At 57.0% G+C, this 15750-nt stretch overlaps 1 protein-coding gene across 1 annotated transcript; it reads left to right on the top strand.

Annotated features, from left to right (window-relative positions):
* Positions 1–53: 53 nt before the first annotated feature.
* SART1 (spliceosome associated factor 1, recruiter of U4/U6.U5 tri-snRNP) lies at positions 54–15156 on the top strand. The gene is made up of 20 exons (XM_027531582.1): positions 54–432; positions 2487–2544; positions 2924–2979; positions 3526–3652; positions 3771–3876; positions 4125–4202; positions 4309–4408; positions 4500–4642; positions 4769–4975; positions 5652–5776; positions 5853–5986; positions 6077–6210; positions 11739–11909; positions 12069–12179; positions 12486–12573; positions 13039–13129; positions 13211–13346; positions 13718–13807; positions 13907–14028; positions 14113–15156. Exons 1-20 carry the CDS (start codon positions 120–122, stop codon positions 14129–14131), a joined length of 2409 nt encoding a protein of 802 aa, XP_027387383.1. The 5' UTR covers positions 54–119; the 3' UTR covers positions 14132–15156.
* The last annotated feature ends 594 nt before the right edge of the window (positions 15157–15750 follow it).

Genomic DNA, 15750 nt, shown 5'->3' with positions numbered 1-15750 from the left:
CGGAAGCAGCCGCTCTTGGTTTCCGGCAACAGGACACCGGCTGTCGGGCGACCCGGAAGTGTTCCCATTTTGCGTCGTCGGGGCTCGGCGGCGGCCGGGCTCGGGGTGGACAGATCAGCATGGGGTCGTCAAAGAAGCACCGCGGGGAAAAGGAGGCGGCAGGAACTACAGCAGCGGCCAGCACCGGGGGCGCTACCGAACAGCCGCCTAGGCACCGGGAGCACAAAAAACACAAGCATCGGAGCAGCGGCGGCGGCAGCAGCGGCGGCGAACGACGGAAGCGAAGCCGAGAGCGTGGGAGCGAGCGCGGGAGCGGGCGGCGCGGGGCCGAAAATGAGGCCCGCAGCAGCACGCATGGGCGGGAGCGCAGCCAGACAGAGCCCTCCGAGCGGCGCGTGAAACGGGAGAAGCGGGATGATGGCTACGAGGCCGGTGAGGGGCCTGTGCAGAGGGCGGGGCGACCGGAGGTGCCCCGGGTATGTGGGCTCTGGGTATGGAGGCCGAGCGCATCAGGCCGAGGCATCCCCTGGCTTTTTCGTCAGCACTCTTTAAAGGGTCTTTCTGTGGCTATTTGGGACTGAAGGTTGTCTTTCTCTGTTAAACTGTCTTGAGGGTAGAGATTTTCTTTGTTTTCCTCAATTGGCATATCACGAGCCCTCCCTGAATGTGTTGAATGAATGAAGCGATGGCAGCATGGGCAGAGGCAAGAACAAACGTGTTGTCAAAGTTGTGTAGAGTTCATAGCAGAGACAGCAGTCTGTAAGAGAGACCCGGTTCCGAACACTAAGGGCCGTATAGGCCCTGTTAAGAAATTGAAACGTGTTTTGAGATGAAGCCATGAATTTGAACTGACGAGTGAGTTGATCACATTCATATTTTGCAAAGATCACTGTGTTGAGAACTGGGAGAAGGGCAGTAGAGACTGGAGGTGAGATGAAGGCTGATGGTGGCCTGCACGGACGCATTAGCCATGGGATGGAGAAACGTGGACAGATTGGAGAGGTGTTTTGGAGGAGGAGGTGATGGAGCTTAGCGTTTGGATGAGAGCTGGAAAGAGAAGAAGGAATTGAGGGTGCGCCTTGAATTTTGACTTGAGCAGTTAGTTGAGTGGTAGTGATCTCTACTGATGTTATCCTGGTGGTTCAGTGGTAAAGAATCTGCCTGCTCTGCAGAAGACAAAAGAGACACGGGTTCTATCCCTGGGTGGGGAAGATCCCCTGGAGGAGGGCATGGCATCTCACTCCAGTATTCTTGCCTGGAGAATCCCATAGACAGCGGAGCCTGGAGAGCTACAGTCCATAGGGTCTCAAAGATTTGGACACAACTGAATTGACTGAAGCACGCATGCCCAGTCCAGTCGACTGAACTTCAGGAGTTTGGAAGAGAAACAGATTTTTGGAGGGAGACAACTGAATTCTGTTTTGGAGAGTGTTGAATTTGATGTGCATGGAGAAACCCAGGGCTTGGGCTGGATAGAGCAGTTTGGGAATCATGAGTGTTTAGGTGGCATATGAAGTCCACGGAGAGACTAGGATTAGGAAGCCAGGGGTGGTAGCAGAACCTGATAAATGCCAGTGTTTTAGTAGAAGGCTGAGCAGGAGGCCACGAAAAAAGGAGGTAGGCTATCCCCCAAAGCAGGAAAACCGTAGAATGTCGTGTCAGGGGATCTGTGGGAGTGCTCATCTGTGTCACACACTACTGGAGACCAGATGAAAACCAGAGCTGAAAAGAATCCTTGGGGTTTTGAAATAAGGAGGCTGGTGATCTTGGAGAGAGCCTGGAGTCGTTGGGGTTCAGAGTTCAAGTGGGATAAGAGGTAGAGGTAGGTTGTGAGGTGAACATGCTGGAACCATGAGCTGTGGTGGCGCCTGGTGGGGGCAGCTCCATCTGAGTCGGAATCTGACTTCTGCATGTGGTGTTCAGTGAAGTCACTTGCTCTTTGTGAGGTGAGTAGAGGATGTCCTAAATGCTCTTTTACCTCAGTGATCTCAGCAGCATCACAGAAGAGGCTCCAATAAAGTATATTTCTTCACTGCATGAATTACACAGAGGGCGTAGTTATGCTGCCAAGACGGTCCCTACCCTGTGAGGAGAAGCAGGTCCAGAAATGACTGTGGCCGTGTTGTGCAGAGGAGAGCAGTTCATGCTGATCAGTAACGGAGCAGGACTCCAGGGAGGAAGTGGGGTCTGATAGGATTTTGTTAACAGCCTGAGGCCAGAGAGGGCAGTGTAGGTTGAAAGCACAGGATACGCAAAAGTGGAGAGGTGGCAAAGTGAAGGACGTAGAAAGCTGGACCCTTTGGATCAGGAAAGGAAGGTGTGGGGAGAAGCAGCATTCTCAGAGCCTGGGACTCGGGTGGAAGGAGCTCCTGGCGGGGAGGAAGCAGGCCCAGGTGCTGACCTCATCTTGGCCCTGCACCTGGAGCCAGGGCTGCGGCTCCTGGGCCCAGTGCTCCGCTCCTGAGCCTTGCTGCTTCTTGTTCCAGCTGCCAGCTCCAAAGCTAGCTCAGGCGATGCCTCGTCACTCAGCATCGAGGAGACCAAGTAAGTCCTGTCTCCTTTTCACTTCTGTGTTTTCTTGTGGGACAAGCAGCTTCTGGGGTAGCTGTCTGGGGAGGCTTTCGCGTAGTACACATTCTGATTGAAGTGGGAAGCGTCATGTAAATCATCCCAGCCAACCATCCGAGTTCCCAAAGTGGACTCTGAGGCCGAGGAGAGGCTGGCCTTGCCCCGGCTAGGGGGCAGGCCAGGCCTTCCGCCTGATTGGGAGGCCAGTGCTCTTCCCACTGCTGGGTCAGGGCATAGATTTGAGACCCTTCGGACCACTCAGTCCCCTCCTGTTTTCTCCCCCTCTTTGTACAGAAATGCATTTGGTGCCCCCATTTCTTGGACAGCTCATAACACTTGTATCTCTTGTCCTCAGTAAACTCCGGGCAAAGTTGGGGCTGAAACCCTTGGAGGTCAATGCCGTCAAGAAGGGTGAGTGTGGGGCTGAGGGTGGTGGGAGGGAGGGCATTTGGGGTCAAGGAGCGAGGCTGTCTGGAGGGATTTTTGAAGAAAGTGGGGTTGGAGTGCAGGTCAGCACCACTCAGTGGTCCCGCGTGGGTGCTGGCTGCGGGCCTGGGGCTTCCTTGCTCCTGTGATGGGTCTGGGACTCGGCTGCTTCTTTAAGCTTGAGCAGTCAGTGTGGCAGCCTCAGTATGGCTGCGAGGTAGCGTTAAAGGGGCCAAGAGATGCGCACAGCGCTGCAAACTCATCTGCGCTGTGCATGTTGGTTTTTTTTTGTTTGTTTTAGTTTGTTTTTTTTAAAGTATGACCAGAGGGGCTTTGGAAGGCATGGAGGGTCCCATCTTTTTGTAGGGGTGATGTGGGAGTGTGGGGTTGCCTGGGAGTTAGGAGGCAGAGGATTCTTCCCCTGCTTCTGGCTTCTCTGGCCCCTGAGTGGGACGGGGCAGCGTGAGTGGCTCCCTCCTTTCCCCACCAGCCTTGGGCAGGCATAGCCTCACGCCTGGGCCTCCCTTCCAGAGGCGGGCACCAAGGAGGAGCCCGTGACCGCCGATGTCATCAACCCCATGGCCTTGCGACAGCGAGAGGAGCTACGAGAGAAGCTGGCGGCTGCCAAAGAAAAGCGCATCCTGAACCAAAAACTGGGGTGAGGGTCCCCGCCAGGTGGGCTCAGGCAGGGTCTGAGGAGGCACCCAGGACATCTGGAGTCGGGGTTGGGGGAGCAGGAGCTGGTTCCCCAGAGCATCTTTCTCCTCTGTCTTCAGGAAGATTAAGACCCTGGGGGAGGACGACCCCTGGCTGGATGACACCGCGGCCTGGATCGAGAGGAGCCGGCAGCTTCAAAAGGAGAAGGACTTGGCAGAGAAGAGGGTGAGGTGCTGGGGGTCACTCTGCCTCTGGTGGCCTGATGGCTAGGGGGCCGCAGATGGGCTGTGGGGCCGTGAGGCGGGGCCTCAGAGCAGTGGGAGGCCTGTGCTCAGTGGCGCCTGCATTGGGTTCCCAGAGGCTTGCTTGTTTAGGTCTGTGCTTTTTGCATCCCCACTTAGTAAGGCCCCAAGTCCTCCGGTGATCCAGAACAGCCTGAGGTCATGGGTCACCGCCCCATCCCTATCCCGTAGGCCAAGCTGCTGGAGGAGATGGACCAGGAGTTTGGTGTCAGCACCCTGGTGGAGGAGGAGTTCGAGCAGAGACGGCAGGTGGGGCTGCGGTAGCTGCGGGGAGGGGCCGGGGAGGCTGCTGTCCCAGGTGCTGGGATCCCTGGGCGGGGTCCAGACTGGGCTGCACTTTCTGCTCCGCCTCTAGGACCTGTACAGCGCCCGGGACCTGCAGGGCCTCACTGTGGAGCATGCCATCGACTCCTTCCGTGAGGGGGAGACGGTGATCCTCACCCTCAAGGACAAAGGTGGGTTGCACTGGGGCACTCTGGCTGGGGGCCCAGGCCCTGCTGGGTGGAGGGCGCGTGACCCGCCCCGCCTTTTCCACTGTGTCTGCAGGAGTGCTGCAGGAGGAGGAGGATGTGCTGGTCAACGTGAACCTGCTGGACAAGGAGCGGGCGGAGAAAAACGTGGAGCTGCGCAAGAAGAAGCCCGACTACCTGCCGTACGTGGAGGACGAGAGCGTGGACGACTTGGCCCAGGCAGGCGGGCAGCGTGGGCACCGGGCAGGGGGTGTTGGCGGCGGGTGGCTGGTTTGGGAGGAGATGGTGGCTCTGTGGTTTTTCAGGAGCCAGACTGCATTCCAACCTGTTCCTCTTGCCTTGCAGCACAAACCTCGCTCTATCCTGTCCAAGTACGACGAGGAACTCGAAGGCGAGCGGCCGCAGTCCTTCCGACTGGAGCAGGGCGGCGTGGCTGATGGCCTCCGGGAGCGGGAGCTAGAGGAGATCCGTGCCAAGCTGCGGCTGCAGGCCCAGTCCCTGAGCACGGTCGGACCACGACTTGCCTCCGAGTACCTCACGCCAGAGGAGATGGTGAGTCCTGAGGTCTCCGCCCAGACCTGCCCCTTCCTCTCCTCAGGGGCCACAGGCTGCCAGAAGGCACTAGAAGGGGGATCGGGTAATCGCGTGGTACGTGGTCCCTGTGGATGAGCAGTAACCGGCAGCCCCGTCGGGGTGCTGCGGGGAGGCAGTCAGTGCAGACAGAACAAGGACTGTGAGCCAGGTGCCCCTGAGCTGGTGTGCAGGTTCTGCCGCATCGCCAGCCTGTGCCTGGGGTGTCATTTAGCTGTGAGCCTGAGGCTCCTCTGAAATGGGGGTGGCAGGAGCCACCTCACGGGGACTGTTCCAAGGGTTGGTGGTGGTCTGGTAAGCGGTTGTTCTGTAGGGTGTCACCTTCGGGGTGCTGTGTGGACATGCAGGTAGACCTCAGGCTCAGTAGGTTGCTTGCCTGTGTGGTTGAGAGCAAGACTCTGGAACCAGACTCCGGGATTTCACTGTCCTGGCTCTCCTGCTTAGGAGCTGGTGACTTTGCACAAGGTACTTGATCTCTTGCTGCCTTAGTTGTCCTCATCTCACAGATGGGATGATGGTTACTCTCGTCTCACTTGTGTGTGAACTGCTGCGTAGCAGCAAGCAGCGTGCACTCCCATGGGCTTGTGCTGCTGCCTCGCTTCGCCCTCACGTCTCTCCCACCTTCTTCTCCTTTCAGGTGACCTTTAAAAAGACCAAGCGGAGGGTGAAGAAGATCCGCAAGAAGGAGAAGGAGGTGATCATGCGGGCCGATGACCTGCTGCCACTTGGGGACCAGACTCAGGATGGGGACTTCGGTTCCAGGTGGGCTGGGAGACGGCTGGGTGTGGGAGCTGGGCCGGCCCTAGAGCCAGCCTCACAGAGAAGCCTCTGCCCACAGACTGCGGGGCCGGGGGCGGCGCCGGGTGCCTGAGGCGGACGAGGAGCCCCAGGAGGAGGGGGAGAAGGAGCCCATGCCTCAGCCGCCACCGTCAGATGACACCCGCGTGGAGAACATGGATATCAGCGATGAGGGTGAGGGCCCGGCCTGTGGGGTGGGGGACCCGAAGGGCCTGGGCAGGAGCCGGCGGTGGTCTGAGCGGGCGTCTCCTGTGTCTCCCCCAGAGGAGGGCGCCGCGCTGCAGTCTGGGTCCCCAGAGGTGCTGGAGGAGGACGAGGCAGAGCTGGAGCTGCAGAAGCAGCTGGAGAAGGGGCGCCGCCTGCGGCAGCTGCAGCAACTCCGGGACAGTGGCGAGAAGGTGAGGGGGCTCCAGGGGTCGGGCGCGGGCGGGCGCTGGGGCCAGTGTGACAGGTGTGCCTGTGGTCGCTTGTCCTCAGGGGCACGCAGTCCCACGCCATCATAGGCGGTCCCCGTATTCTGGTTTGCACCCCCTTTTTGTTCCACGTCGTGTGACTGATGGGTTTCTGGGTTTCTGCCATGTTTTCACTGTGGGGTGCTTTAGCGGTTTGTTGTTTCCATTTTCTTTCCTTCTGGGGTGTGTGTTGTTGCCTCGCTGAGAGTGAGGCGTCATCCTAGGGCTGGGAGGTCACTGGGGGAAAGGACAGCCAAGGGCTCCTCTGAGTTTCATGGGGCAGAAGTGGCAGTGAACCTGTGAACACGAGCAAGCTGAGTGGTCTCTGCTGTGATGGCTGTGCAGACAACACGGGAGCGACCGGAGGTTGGTCTCTTAGGTCCGGTGTTCGGGAAGGCCTTTCAGGGGGTGCCTTTTGAGCTGAGACTGAAATGACATAGTGGAGTCTGCCTTGCCCAGACTCAGAGTGCCAGGCACTCAGGCCATGGGGACAGCAGATGTCCTTTGGCGAGATGACTTAGAATGTGTGAGGACCAGGTGGGCTGGAGCGGAGGAAGGGAATGATGGTGTGAGCTGAGGTGGAGAGTTGAGTGGGGCCTTGAGGCCGTGGTCATTGCTGGCCCTCTCGGAGCACTGATGCGTGCCAGGCACCGCTTAATGCTTTGTGTGTGGATTCACTTAATCCTCGCAGCAGCACTAGGAAGAAGGCTCTGTTACCTCCTTTTTATAGATGAGAAAACTGGGGTACAGAGGTGGTAGGCAGGTTGCCCAAGATCACGTGACTGGGAGGTGGCCGAGCACAGCCTGGCTCCAGAGCCCACACTTTAACCCTGCACCTCCCAGCAGGAGAGACTGTGGGGCCGGAGACAGGCTGCAGCAGCAAACCCAGGGTGCCCACCGTGTGGGTAGAGCAGCAGGGAGCCACCGGACTGAGGCCTTCCTGAAGCCAGGGAAGGGTTTCAAGGAGAGGGAGGGAGCATCTTCAAACAGTATTGAGGGGCAGATCAGATTTGGCCCTGGTGGAGACAACGCCACTGTGGAGACAGTAGCTTCGAGAGGATTGAGAAGAGCTGGGACTGGAGGAGGAGGGGCATTGGGACGATTCCTTAGCCCAGGAGTGGGCGCGCTTTGTTCACGGGCCAGGAAGAAAATATCTGAGGCTCAGGGCTCTGCCTCCAGCTTGGGTAGCCGGGGGCGGAGCCGAGCGCCATTGCCACTTAATGTACTAGGGTGGGGTGGGGGGGTACAGTTTGCCCACCCCTGCCCTAAGGAGAATGAGGAAATGGGTCAGTAGCTGAAGAGGGCATGAGGTGAGGGAAGTTTTGCCTTTTTTGTAGTTAATGAGGTATAGCGTTTATATTTAAAAGTTATGTTCCAGAGTCAAGAGCTTATGGCTGAAAGGATCATGCCAGTTATGTGACCCAGTGGGATTCATCAAGGTTGGATTTTCTACTGGCTGGGCCATTTTCTGAAATGGGGTAGACTAGGGTAGGAATGAGTGTGGGCAAGAAAGTGAGTGTTTGCTTTCGGTTGAGTTTGGTTTGAGATGTCTCCTCATTGGAGGTGATTGTTATTGAATAGACAGTTGGATGTATGACCTTGAACTTCATATGTATACTTGGGAGAGACTGAGATGGAAGCATGGAAGTCAGTGTGTAGATGGGGTTTATACCAGAGGACTGGATGGGATCACCGGGAGTGATGTAGATAAGGAAGAGAAGGTAAGGCGAGGACGGAGAGGAGAGCTGCTGTCCTGGAAACCACGTGAAGACCCAGCTGGAGGGAAGGTGTGAGCAGTGGTGACGCAGACTCGGGAGGGTTCTGATATCCGGAGGAGGGGAACTGACCGTGGGGTCAGCCAGCACGGAGGTCACTGATGCTCCCGTCCAAGGTGGGCTCGGTGGGGCGGTAGGAAACGGGGGCCAGATCATGCAGGTGTTAGCAAGGTTGCTGGACAGGAGATTAGTAGGTGAGAGTTGACTCTGTTCTGTACGCCAGCAAGAGATGGAGAATGTAATTTTATTTTAAGGAAGGAAAGCTAATTATGTACATATTAAGTATTCAATGAGTGAACTTTCTATAACAAAAGAAGGAAATGTTAAAGGTTTAGAGACACTGTGAGTTACAAACTGTGCTCCTGAGGTACTATTGATTTAAAAGATATCTTGTGTATTATTTACCATGCTCAGCTGGTAAAAACAATTTAGAGTATGTCAGTCTACATAAGGGATACGCTTATTCTGTATGAATAACAAGATTTATTGACTGTAAATTCAGTGCCCATTCACGAAAGCAGTATAGATAATGAAGTAACACGGACGAACAATAGAAGGCATTATGGATAATGAATAATGAGCTTAGCAACAAAGTTAAAAGGAATGAAGACACGCAAGATCTCTAGGAGGAAAACTGTAGTCCGTTTTTGAAAGGGATTAAGCAGGACATGTTGTTTCAGTTACCCAGGGCTGCCATAACGAAATACCGCAGACCGGGTGGCTGAAACAGCAGCAGTGTATTCCGGCACTTCTGGAAGCTTCAAGTCCAAGGTCAGGATGTTGGCAGGTTTGCTGCCTTTTGAGGCCTCTGTCCTTGGCCTATAGGTGGCCGTCTTTTCACGGTGTCCTCACATGGCCTTGGGGTGTAATTCCCTGGTGCGTCTGTCCTTCTTACAAGGACACCAGCTTATGAGATTCGGGCCTACTCTTAGGGCCTCATTTGACCTTTATTATCTCTTTAAAAAAGGCCCTGTCTCCAGGTACAGCCACACTGGAGGCAAGGGCTTCAATGTACAGATGTTTTGGGGGGGGACACAGCATGTCCATAACAACCATATTAATGGATAAAAGTAATGTAAAGATGTCTGTATCCTCGCAGTTCCAGTAGAAATCCCAGTAGGTTTTTGTAGAACCTGGCAAGGTGATTCTAAAATTTACACAGAAGATCAAAGGGCCCCAAATAGCCAAGACCCTCAGACTAATCAGGTGGTGGGATTTGCTGTAATAGATTCCTAGTCTTTTGGTTGTTCAGCCGCTAAGTCAAGTCCGATTCTTTGGCGACCATGTGGACCATAGCCCACCAGGCTCCTCTGCCCATGGAATTTCCCAGGCAAGGATACGGAAGTGGGGTGCCATTTCCTTCTCTAGGGGTTCTTCCCAACCTAGAGATCGAACCCTCACTTCCTACTTGAGAGGCAGATTTTTTATCACCGAGCCACTGGGAAGCCACTTTCAAGTCTTTAGACAGTTGTAATTGAGGCCCTGTGATATTGGGGGCATTAAATGTGGCCCCCACACCCCAGAAACAGACTCCTGCCATAGGACACGACGTGGCCCAGTGTAAAAGGAGCTCAGCTCGATAAGCGGTATCAGGACAATCAGTTATCTATTTGAAAAAATGTGAAATGCGGTTTGTACCTCACACCTTGTGCAGAAATTCACTTAAAAGGTTAAGAACTTCAAAACGTAATATTTGAGAAAAGCGTGAAGAATTTTGTTTATGACTATGGTAGAGGTTCTTTTTAACTGTGTTAAAATACCCGTAGGATTTATCATCTTACCCATTTTTAGGTATATGGTTCTGTGGTGTCAAATATATTCACCTTGTGTGCAGCATTTAACTACTTAGAAATTAAAAACTTGATTTTCATTTAAAAAGTTAGTTTTATTTTAAAGACACCATGAAGGGAACTTCCTGGTGGTCCAGTGGTTAGGACACCCCACTTTCATTGCACAGGGTTCTGGTTTGATCCCTGGCCAGGGAACTAAGATCCCACCTGCCTTGTGGCACAGCAAAAAAAAAAAGAAAAAGATGTCGTGAAGAATGTAAAAAGATAGGCCAAATGGAGAAGATACTTGTCCACATGCAGAAGGGCAGTTCACAGAGGTGCAAGGGTGCTTGACCCCTGAACCACAAGGTGAGGCCCAGCCTGGGTAGCAGTGGAGGAAGGGCGAGCTGACACGATAGATCAGGTCCCACCCGCCTCACTTGGCAGAAGTGTCAGGCTTGATAATGTCAGGTGTCCATGAGGACGTGGGGCAGCCAGAGTTCTTGTCCACACTTAGCAGGGGCCTGTAAAGGAGTCTCATCAGTGGGGGGACACTGATGAGCCTTGCAGAGTGAGGTCGCGTGTCTCAGCGGACCGCACCCCGTGTGAATGCTCACGTCGGGTTCTTGGTCCGGGGAGAGGCTGTCTTTGGTGCACTGGAGAACTCCACCGCGGTACAGTCACAGCTCGGGACGGGATTCTGTGGGGAAGAGCTGTTCAACTGGAGCCGCTTACATCAAGACTGACCTTAAAACAGATGCGTATACTTGAAAACATAGGATTAGACAGTGTGCTTCCGATTACGTAATGTTTGAAAATCGCATAACAGAACAACAGACTGTTCATGGGTGGGTCTTTACGTGCTAAACTGTGAAGGAAAGGCCGTGAATCGTGACCACAGCTATGTGAGGAGGAGGCCTCTGGGGCCTGAAAGGGTGTTCATAATGCTGTTCAGCCAGGTCATGGGGACATGCTGTTTGTTTGGTGGCGGTGATTTTTAAAGGCATACGCGTGTGTTACAAGTAACCTTTTTATGTGTAGGATGACGTTTATTTAAAAATGTGATGTCATGTAAGGAAAGGAGTGCAGAGGTGGACACGGAGACTGGAAACTTCTCTGACGAGTTTGCTGTCAGGGGCAGAGCAGGAAGGCTGTGGTGTTGCAAGAGGATTCTTCGAAGAGCAGAGAGGGTCTTCCCTGATGGTCCAGTGGCTAACACTCCATGCTTTCCCTCAGGGGGTGCTGGTTCGATACCTGGTCTGAGAACTAAGATCCCATATGCCCAGCAGCCAAAAATAAAAGAGGGAAAAGGGGGGAAGATCCTAGACAGTCCCTGTGTGCTGGTGGGAGTTACACAGGACGGGCATGGTGTCGGGAGCAGAGTTCTGGCGGCCCTCGGAGCCCTGCCAGGTGGGGTGGCCTGTGGTGGGCGCAAGGTCAGGCGTTGGCTGTGAGAAGTGGGGCGGCAGGGTGGGTGGCTGGTGGTTCAGCTCTGGAAGCAGGGGGCAGATCCATGGAGCATCCAGCCTGTGCAGGGCCGGGGTTCCAGGGGGAGGGATGTTTACTTGAGTCCTGAGCCAAGTCTGTTCGGGGAGGAGTGGGTGGAGGAGCGGTGGGAGAAGGAAGGCGCGGGGTGCGAGAGTGAGTGGAGGAGGAGGAGCAACAGAGGCTTGGTCACAAGGGGCCGTGCCAGATTCTGTATATTAATTCAGAGGGCAGTGGGGAGCCATCGCCGACTTCGGAGCGATGGAGCGAGATCGTGCAGAGCAGACCAGGGGTCAGGGAAGAGGAAAGCGCAGTCTGGTCCGCTGTGGGCAGTGGGAATGGCATGCTGTTCTGCCGCCAGGGAGGGTGGCAGGGGTGGTTCCTGGGTCTCCATGGCAACCCCCTAGAAACTTCTGGGTTTGCCCACAGCTGCTCCCTCCCCCAGGTGGTGGAGATCGTCAAGAGGCTGGAGTCTCGGCAGCGGGGCTGGGAGGAGGAGGACCCAGAGCGGAAGGGGGCCATCGTGTTCAATGCCACGTCTGAGTTCTGCCGCACTCTAGGGGAGATCCCCACCTACGGGCTGGCCGGCAACCGGGAGGACCAGGAAGAGCTCATGGTGGGTCCTCGGGCAGCCCACCCCCCGCACACTCCCCGGGCCTGCTCTGCTCTTGGGCACTGGGCATGGCGGCCCTGCCAGTCCTCAGGGACAAGCCTCAGTGCTCAAGGGGGACGGGCTCGCCGGGGCCTGGACTGAGCCTGGTCATCCCTCCTTCAGGACTTTGAACGGGATGAGGAGCGCTCAGCCAACGGCGGCTCCGAGTCTGACGGGGAGGAGAACATGGGCTGGAGCACCGTCAACCTGGACGAGGAGAAGCAGCAGCAAGACGTGAGGAGGGCGAGGAGCCGGGGTGGGGGCCGGGGGGCGCTGCCAGGTGCAGGGGCCTGGAGGGGTGGGCGCTGGGCTGGGGGCTCAGCTCTGCCCTCCCCGCCATGGGGCTGCCATGTCTCAGAGCCCTGGGCTCCTCCTGCGTAAATGGGGTATATGGACCTCGTTGGGTGTTGTGGATTAAATGAGGCATCTCGTCGCGCAGGGCCTGGTGCACAGCAAGGACCACGGTCCTGGGAGGGGTGACTGTCGGGCAGGAGGGTAGCCCACTTAGCACCCCCATCATTGTGTGCTCCGCCCCCCCAGTTCTCTGCCTCCTCCACCACCATCCTGGATGAGGAGCCCATCGTGAATAGAGGGCTGGCGGCCGCCCTGCTCCTGTGTCAGAACAAAGGTAAGGGGCTCGGGCTGCCCCGCAGTGGCCTGGGAGCCGCGGCGGAAGGCGGGCTGGGCAGCTGCTGCCCTCCGGCCCCCTACCCCCTTCCTCCCCCCGCCCCGGGCCCAGCAGTCGCAGTGGCTGCTGGCCTTTGCCGCCTCCCCCATCCTTAGTGCCTGCGCCCATATGTGCCCCACCAGGCACCACTGCCCCGGAGGCTCGGCCTCTCCTCTGCGGGGAGTGGGTGGAGTGGCCGCAGTCCAGGCGGTGGCACAGAGACCTTGACGTTAGATCGCAGCCCTGCTGTGTACTGAGCCAGTGGCCCTGGACAGGCGCCTGACTTCTCCTGGGTCTCCGTTTCCTTTGTCTGCACGAGGGGACTGATGTCTCTCCCTTCCCATAGCACAGCTTGGAGGGTCCCCCAGGGGCCACCTTGCTGTTGGGGGCGCTGGGCAGCCTGGCTCTCACAGATTCCACCCCCAGGGCTGCTGGAGACAACAGTGCAGAAGGTGGCCCGGGTGAAGGCGCCCAACAAGTCCCTGCCGTCGGCCGTGTACTGCATCGAGGACAAGATGTGAGTGCGGGCCCACCGGGGCCACGCCGCCGGGAGCCTGGGTCGGGGGGGCAGCGCTGAGGCCCCGTGTGTCTCCCACAGGGCCATCGATGACAAGTACAGCCGGCGGGAGGAGTACCGCGGCTTCACCCAGGACTTCAAGGAGAAGGACGGCTATAAACCCGACGTGAAGATCGAGTACGTGGACGAGACGGGCCGGAAGCTCACACCCAAGGAGGTGAGCGGGGCCGCGCCCTGGAGTCTGGGCCAGGGGACTGTGGTGTCCATTGCTTGGGGGCACAGCGGTCCCCCCTTGCAGGCCTGGCAGGAGGGCGTCTTTGCTTGCCTGCCCCCTCCCCAGCAGCCCCCCGAGCTCTCAGCTGGTGGCAGCTGTTCGCCTTTCTCTGCCCACATTCTTGGGGTTTGCTGCCCCCTTGCACATCCTTCCCTCTCTTCGGGGGCTCCCAGAGGGTGCCAGGCCCGGGGCCATCTTCCAGCCCCTTCCCAGCCGCACCACCCCCACCTCGGCTCAGCTGGGACTGGGGAGCCACCACCCTTCCCTGCCCCGCGGGCTCCGGTGGCTCTAACGGTGTTTTGCCCGGGTCGCAGGCTTTCCGGCAGCTGTCCCACCGCTTCCATGGAAAGGGCTCCGGCAAAATGAAGACGGAGCGGCGGATGAAGAAGCTGGACGAGGAGGCGGTGGGTGCCCACGGGGAGGTGGCCGTGGCCTCTGAGGGTGTGGGGTCGGGGGGACTGAGGCACAGTCAGACTGCTGTGCTGACTGGCCCCAACCCACAGCTCCTGAAGAAGATGAGCTCCAGCGACACGCCCCTGGGCACCGTGGCTCTGCTCCAGGAGAAGCAGAAGGCCCAGAAGACCCCGTACATCGTGCTCAGCGGCAGCGGCAAGAGCATGAACGCGTGAGTGGGGCGGCGTGGTGCCCGTGTGCGGTGGGGGGCAGGTCACAGCTGCTCTGCAGCCTCACTCTCCTCTTCTCTCTGCAGGAACACCATCACCAAGTGAAGGCTGTCTCCCTTCTGATCCCTCCCCCAACTTTAATATTAAATAAAGCTCCCTCCTTATTTTTCCCCCCTGGTCCTGGTGCAGGTTCCAGGGTCAAACCTGGGAAGAGGACAGGCGGCGCCAGACGGAGCATGGCGACACTGCCCTCCGGCTCCGTCGTCATCTGTGTGACCTCAGGCGGCCACTGAACCTCTCTGGGCTTTAGTTCTGCCATTTGTTTGACCAAAACATCTTTGCTTCATAGGAAGTCTTGCGATGATTAAGTGAACTCATTTCATTCACTCACCTGGAATGTGGAGGTGAGCAAGGCCCCTCAGAGGTGGCTTAGGGTCTGGCTTCTGCCAGGTGAGACCTGGTCGTAGGTGACACAGATGACAGAGACACAGGGAGGGAACTGGCCCGGCTCCTCTAAGGCAGCTCCAGCCCACGCTGGGCCTCAGCCAGCCAGAGAAGCCAGCTGGTGCGCTTTCTCACCCTCGCCTCCCCCAGCCGCTCCTGGCATGGTCGTACCAGTCCTGGCTGTGGCTGTTAAATGTCACACCTTATCCTCTGCAAGGCTGGCTTCTGGGTAAGAGTTGGGAGGTGTTTTAGAGGCTCAGTCACCGTGGCCTCTCCCAGTCCCAGTGCTACAAGAATCGCTCTGCTCACAGCCAGGACGGGCGCGGCAGGGTCTGGGGGCATCGCAGGCTCCTGTTGTCTACGTGGAGAGAGAGAGGCCCGGTTTCTCAGAGCACCCGCCTCCTGGGAGCCTTGTCCCCTGAGCAGGGCAGGTGAGGTTCCTCGGTGTGAACTCCGTGAGGGACAGTAAGAGCCTGAACCGAGGGAAAGGTGATGACTGGCTCTGGTGGGAGTCAGACGAAACCAGCATCCCACTGCCCCCACCTCCACCCGCGTGCGTGGCAGATGGTTCACAGATTTTTTTTTTTTTTAATGAAAAAAAAAAGTGGATTAAAATAACCTTAGAAAATGTAAGAAAAGAACAGAAAAATGTAAACAAGGGATGAAATACAGTTGCCTTAACGCATTGCTTTTGATGACAGTTACTTCGTGGCAGCCCCGCCCAGCACTGTCGTGTCCTGCTTTAGCTTGTCTCATTTTGGGGTCTGATTCTGATTCAGTTTTCACTTGGGCTTCTTCCTCATGTTCCTCAGGGAGGGTCCCTGTGGGATACCTAGGCTGGGTCTAGGATCTGGGGGATCTCCGTCTATTTCTCCCAGAAGCCTATGCGGCATGTCCGGTGTTGCGGACGATGGTCCATTGTCCCTGGCAGCAGAGCACCAGCTCTGGCCGAGCTCTTGTCGAAGCTCACACCTTACCCGCTGCAGCCTGTTAGGAAACTGTTGCCGTCATCAGAGCCAGAAACATCCAAGGCTGTGTCCAGAGCAGTGGTGGACCCGGGTCAAACTGAGCAGCCGTGTCCCAGGGTGTCTCCTGACTCTGACCTGTGACTGAGGGGACAGTAAATGGCGACCCAGGGCCTAGGAGGGGCTCCGAGGGGCCACCTCCAGGAAACCTGCCTGGCTGGCAGTCTGTTGCGTCTCCCCTCCTGTGGCCTCTGGTCCCAGCCCTGTGCTCGCTCTTCTGTGCCCTGGGTCATGCTACCCCTACCTAGGCTGTGC

Source organism: Bos indicus x Bos taurus, chromosome 29 (assembly GCF_003369695.1).
Source record: "Bos indicus x Bos taurus breed Angus x Brahman F1 hybrid chromosome 29, Bos_hybrid_MaternalHap_v2.0, whole genome shotgun sequence".
Lineage (NCBI taxonomy): Eukaryota > Metazoa > Chordata > Mammalia > Artiodactyla > Bovidae > Bos > Bos indicus x Bos taurus.
This window is presented reverse-complemented; position numbering and strand designations above follow the sequence as displayed.

Excerpts from the sequence above, each read along its gene's own strand:
- SART1 (XM_027531582.1), top strand. The coding sequence starts at position 120 with ATGGGGTCGTCAAAGAAGCACCGCGGGGAAAAGGAGGCGGCAGGAACT. Across the intron at positions 6,211-11,738 it reads TCCGGGACAGTGGCGAGAAG|GTGGTGGAGATCGTCAAGAG; the intron begins GTGAGGGGGCTC and ends TCCCTCCCCCAG. Across the intron at positions 13,347-13,717 it reads GGAAGCTCACACCCAAGGAG|GCTTTCCGGCAGCTGTCCCA; the intron begins GTGAGCGGGGCC and ends CCCGGGTCGCAG.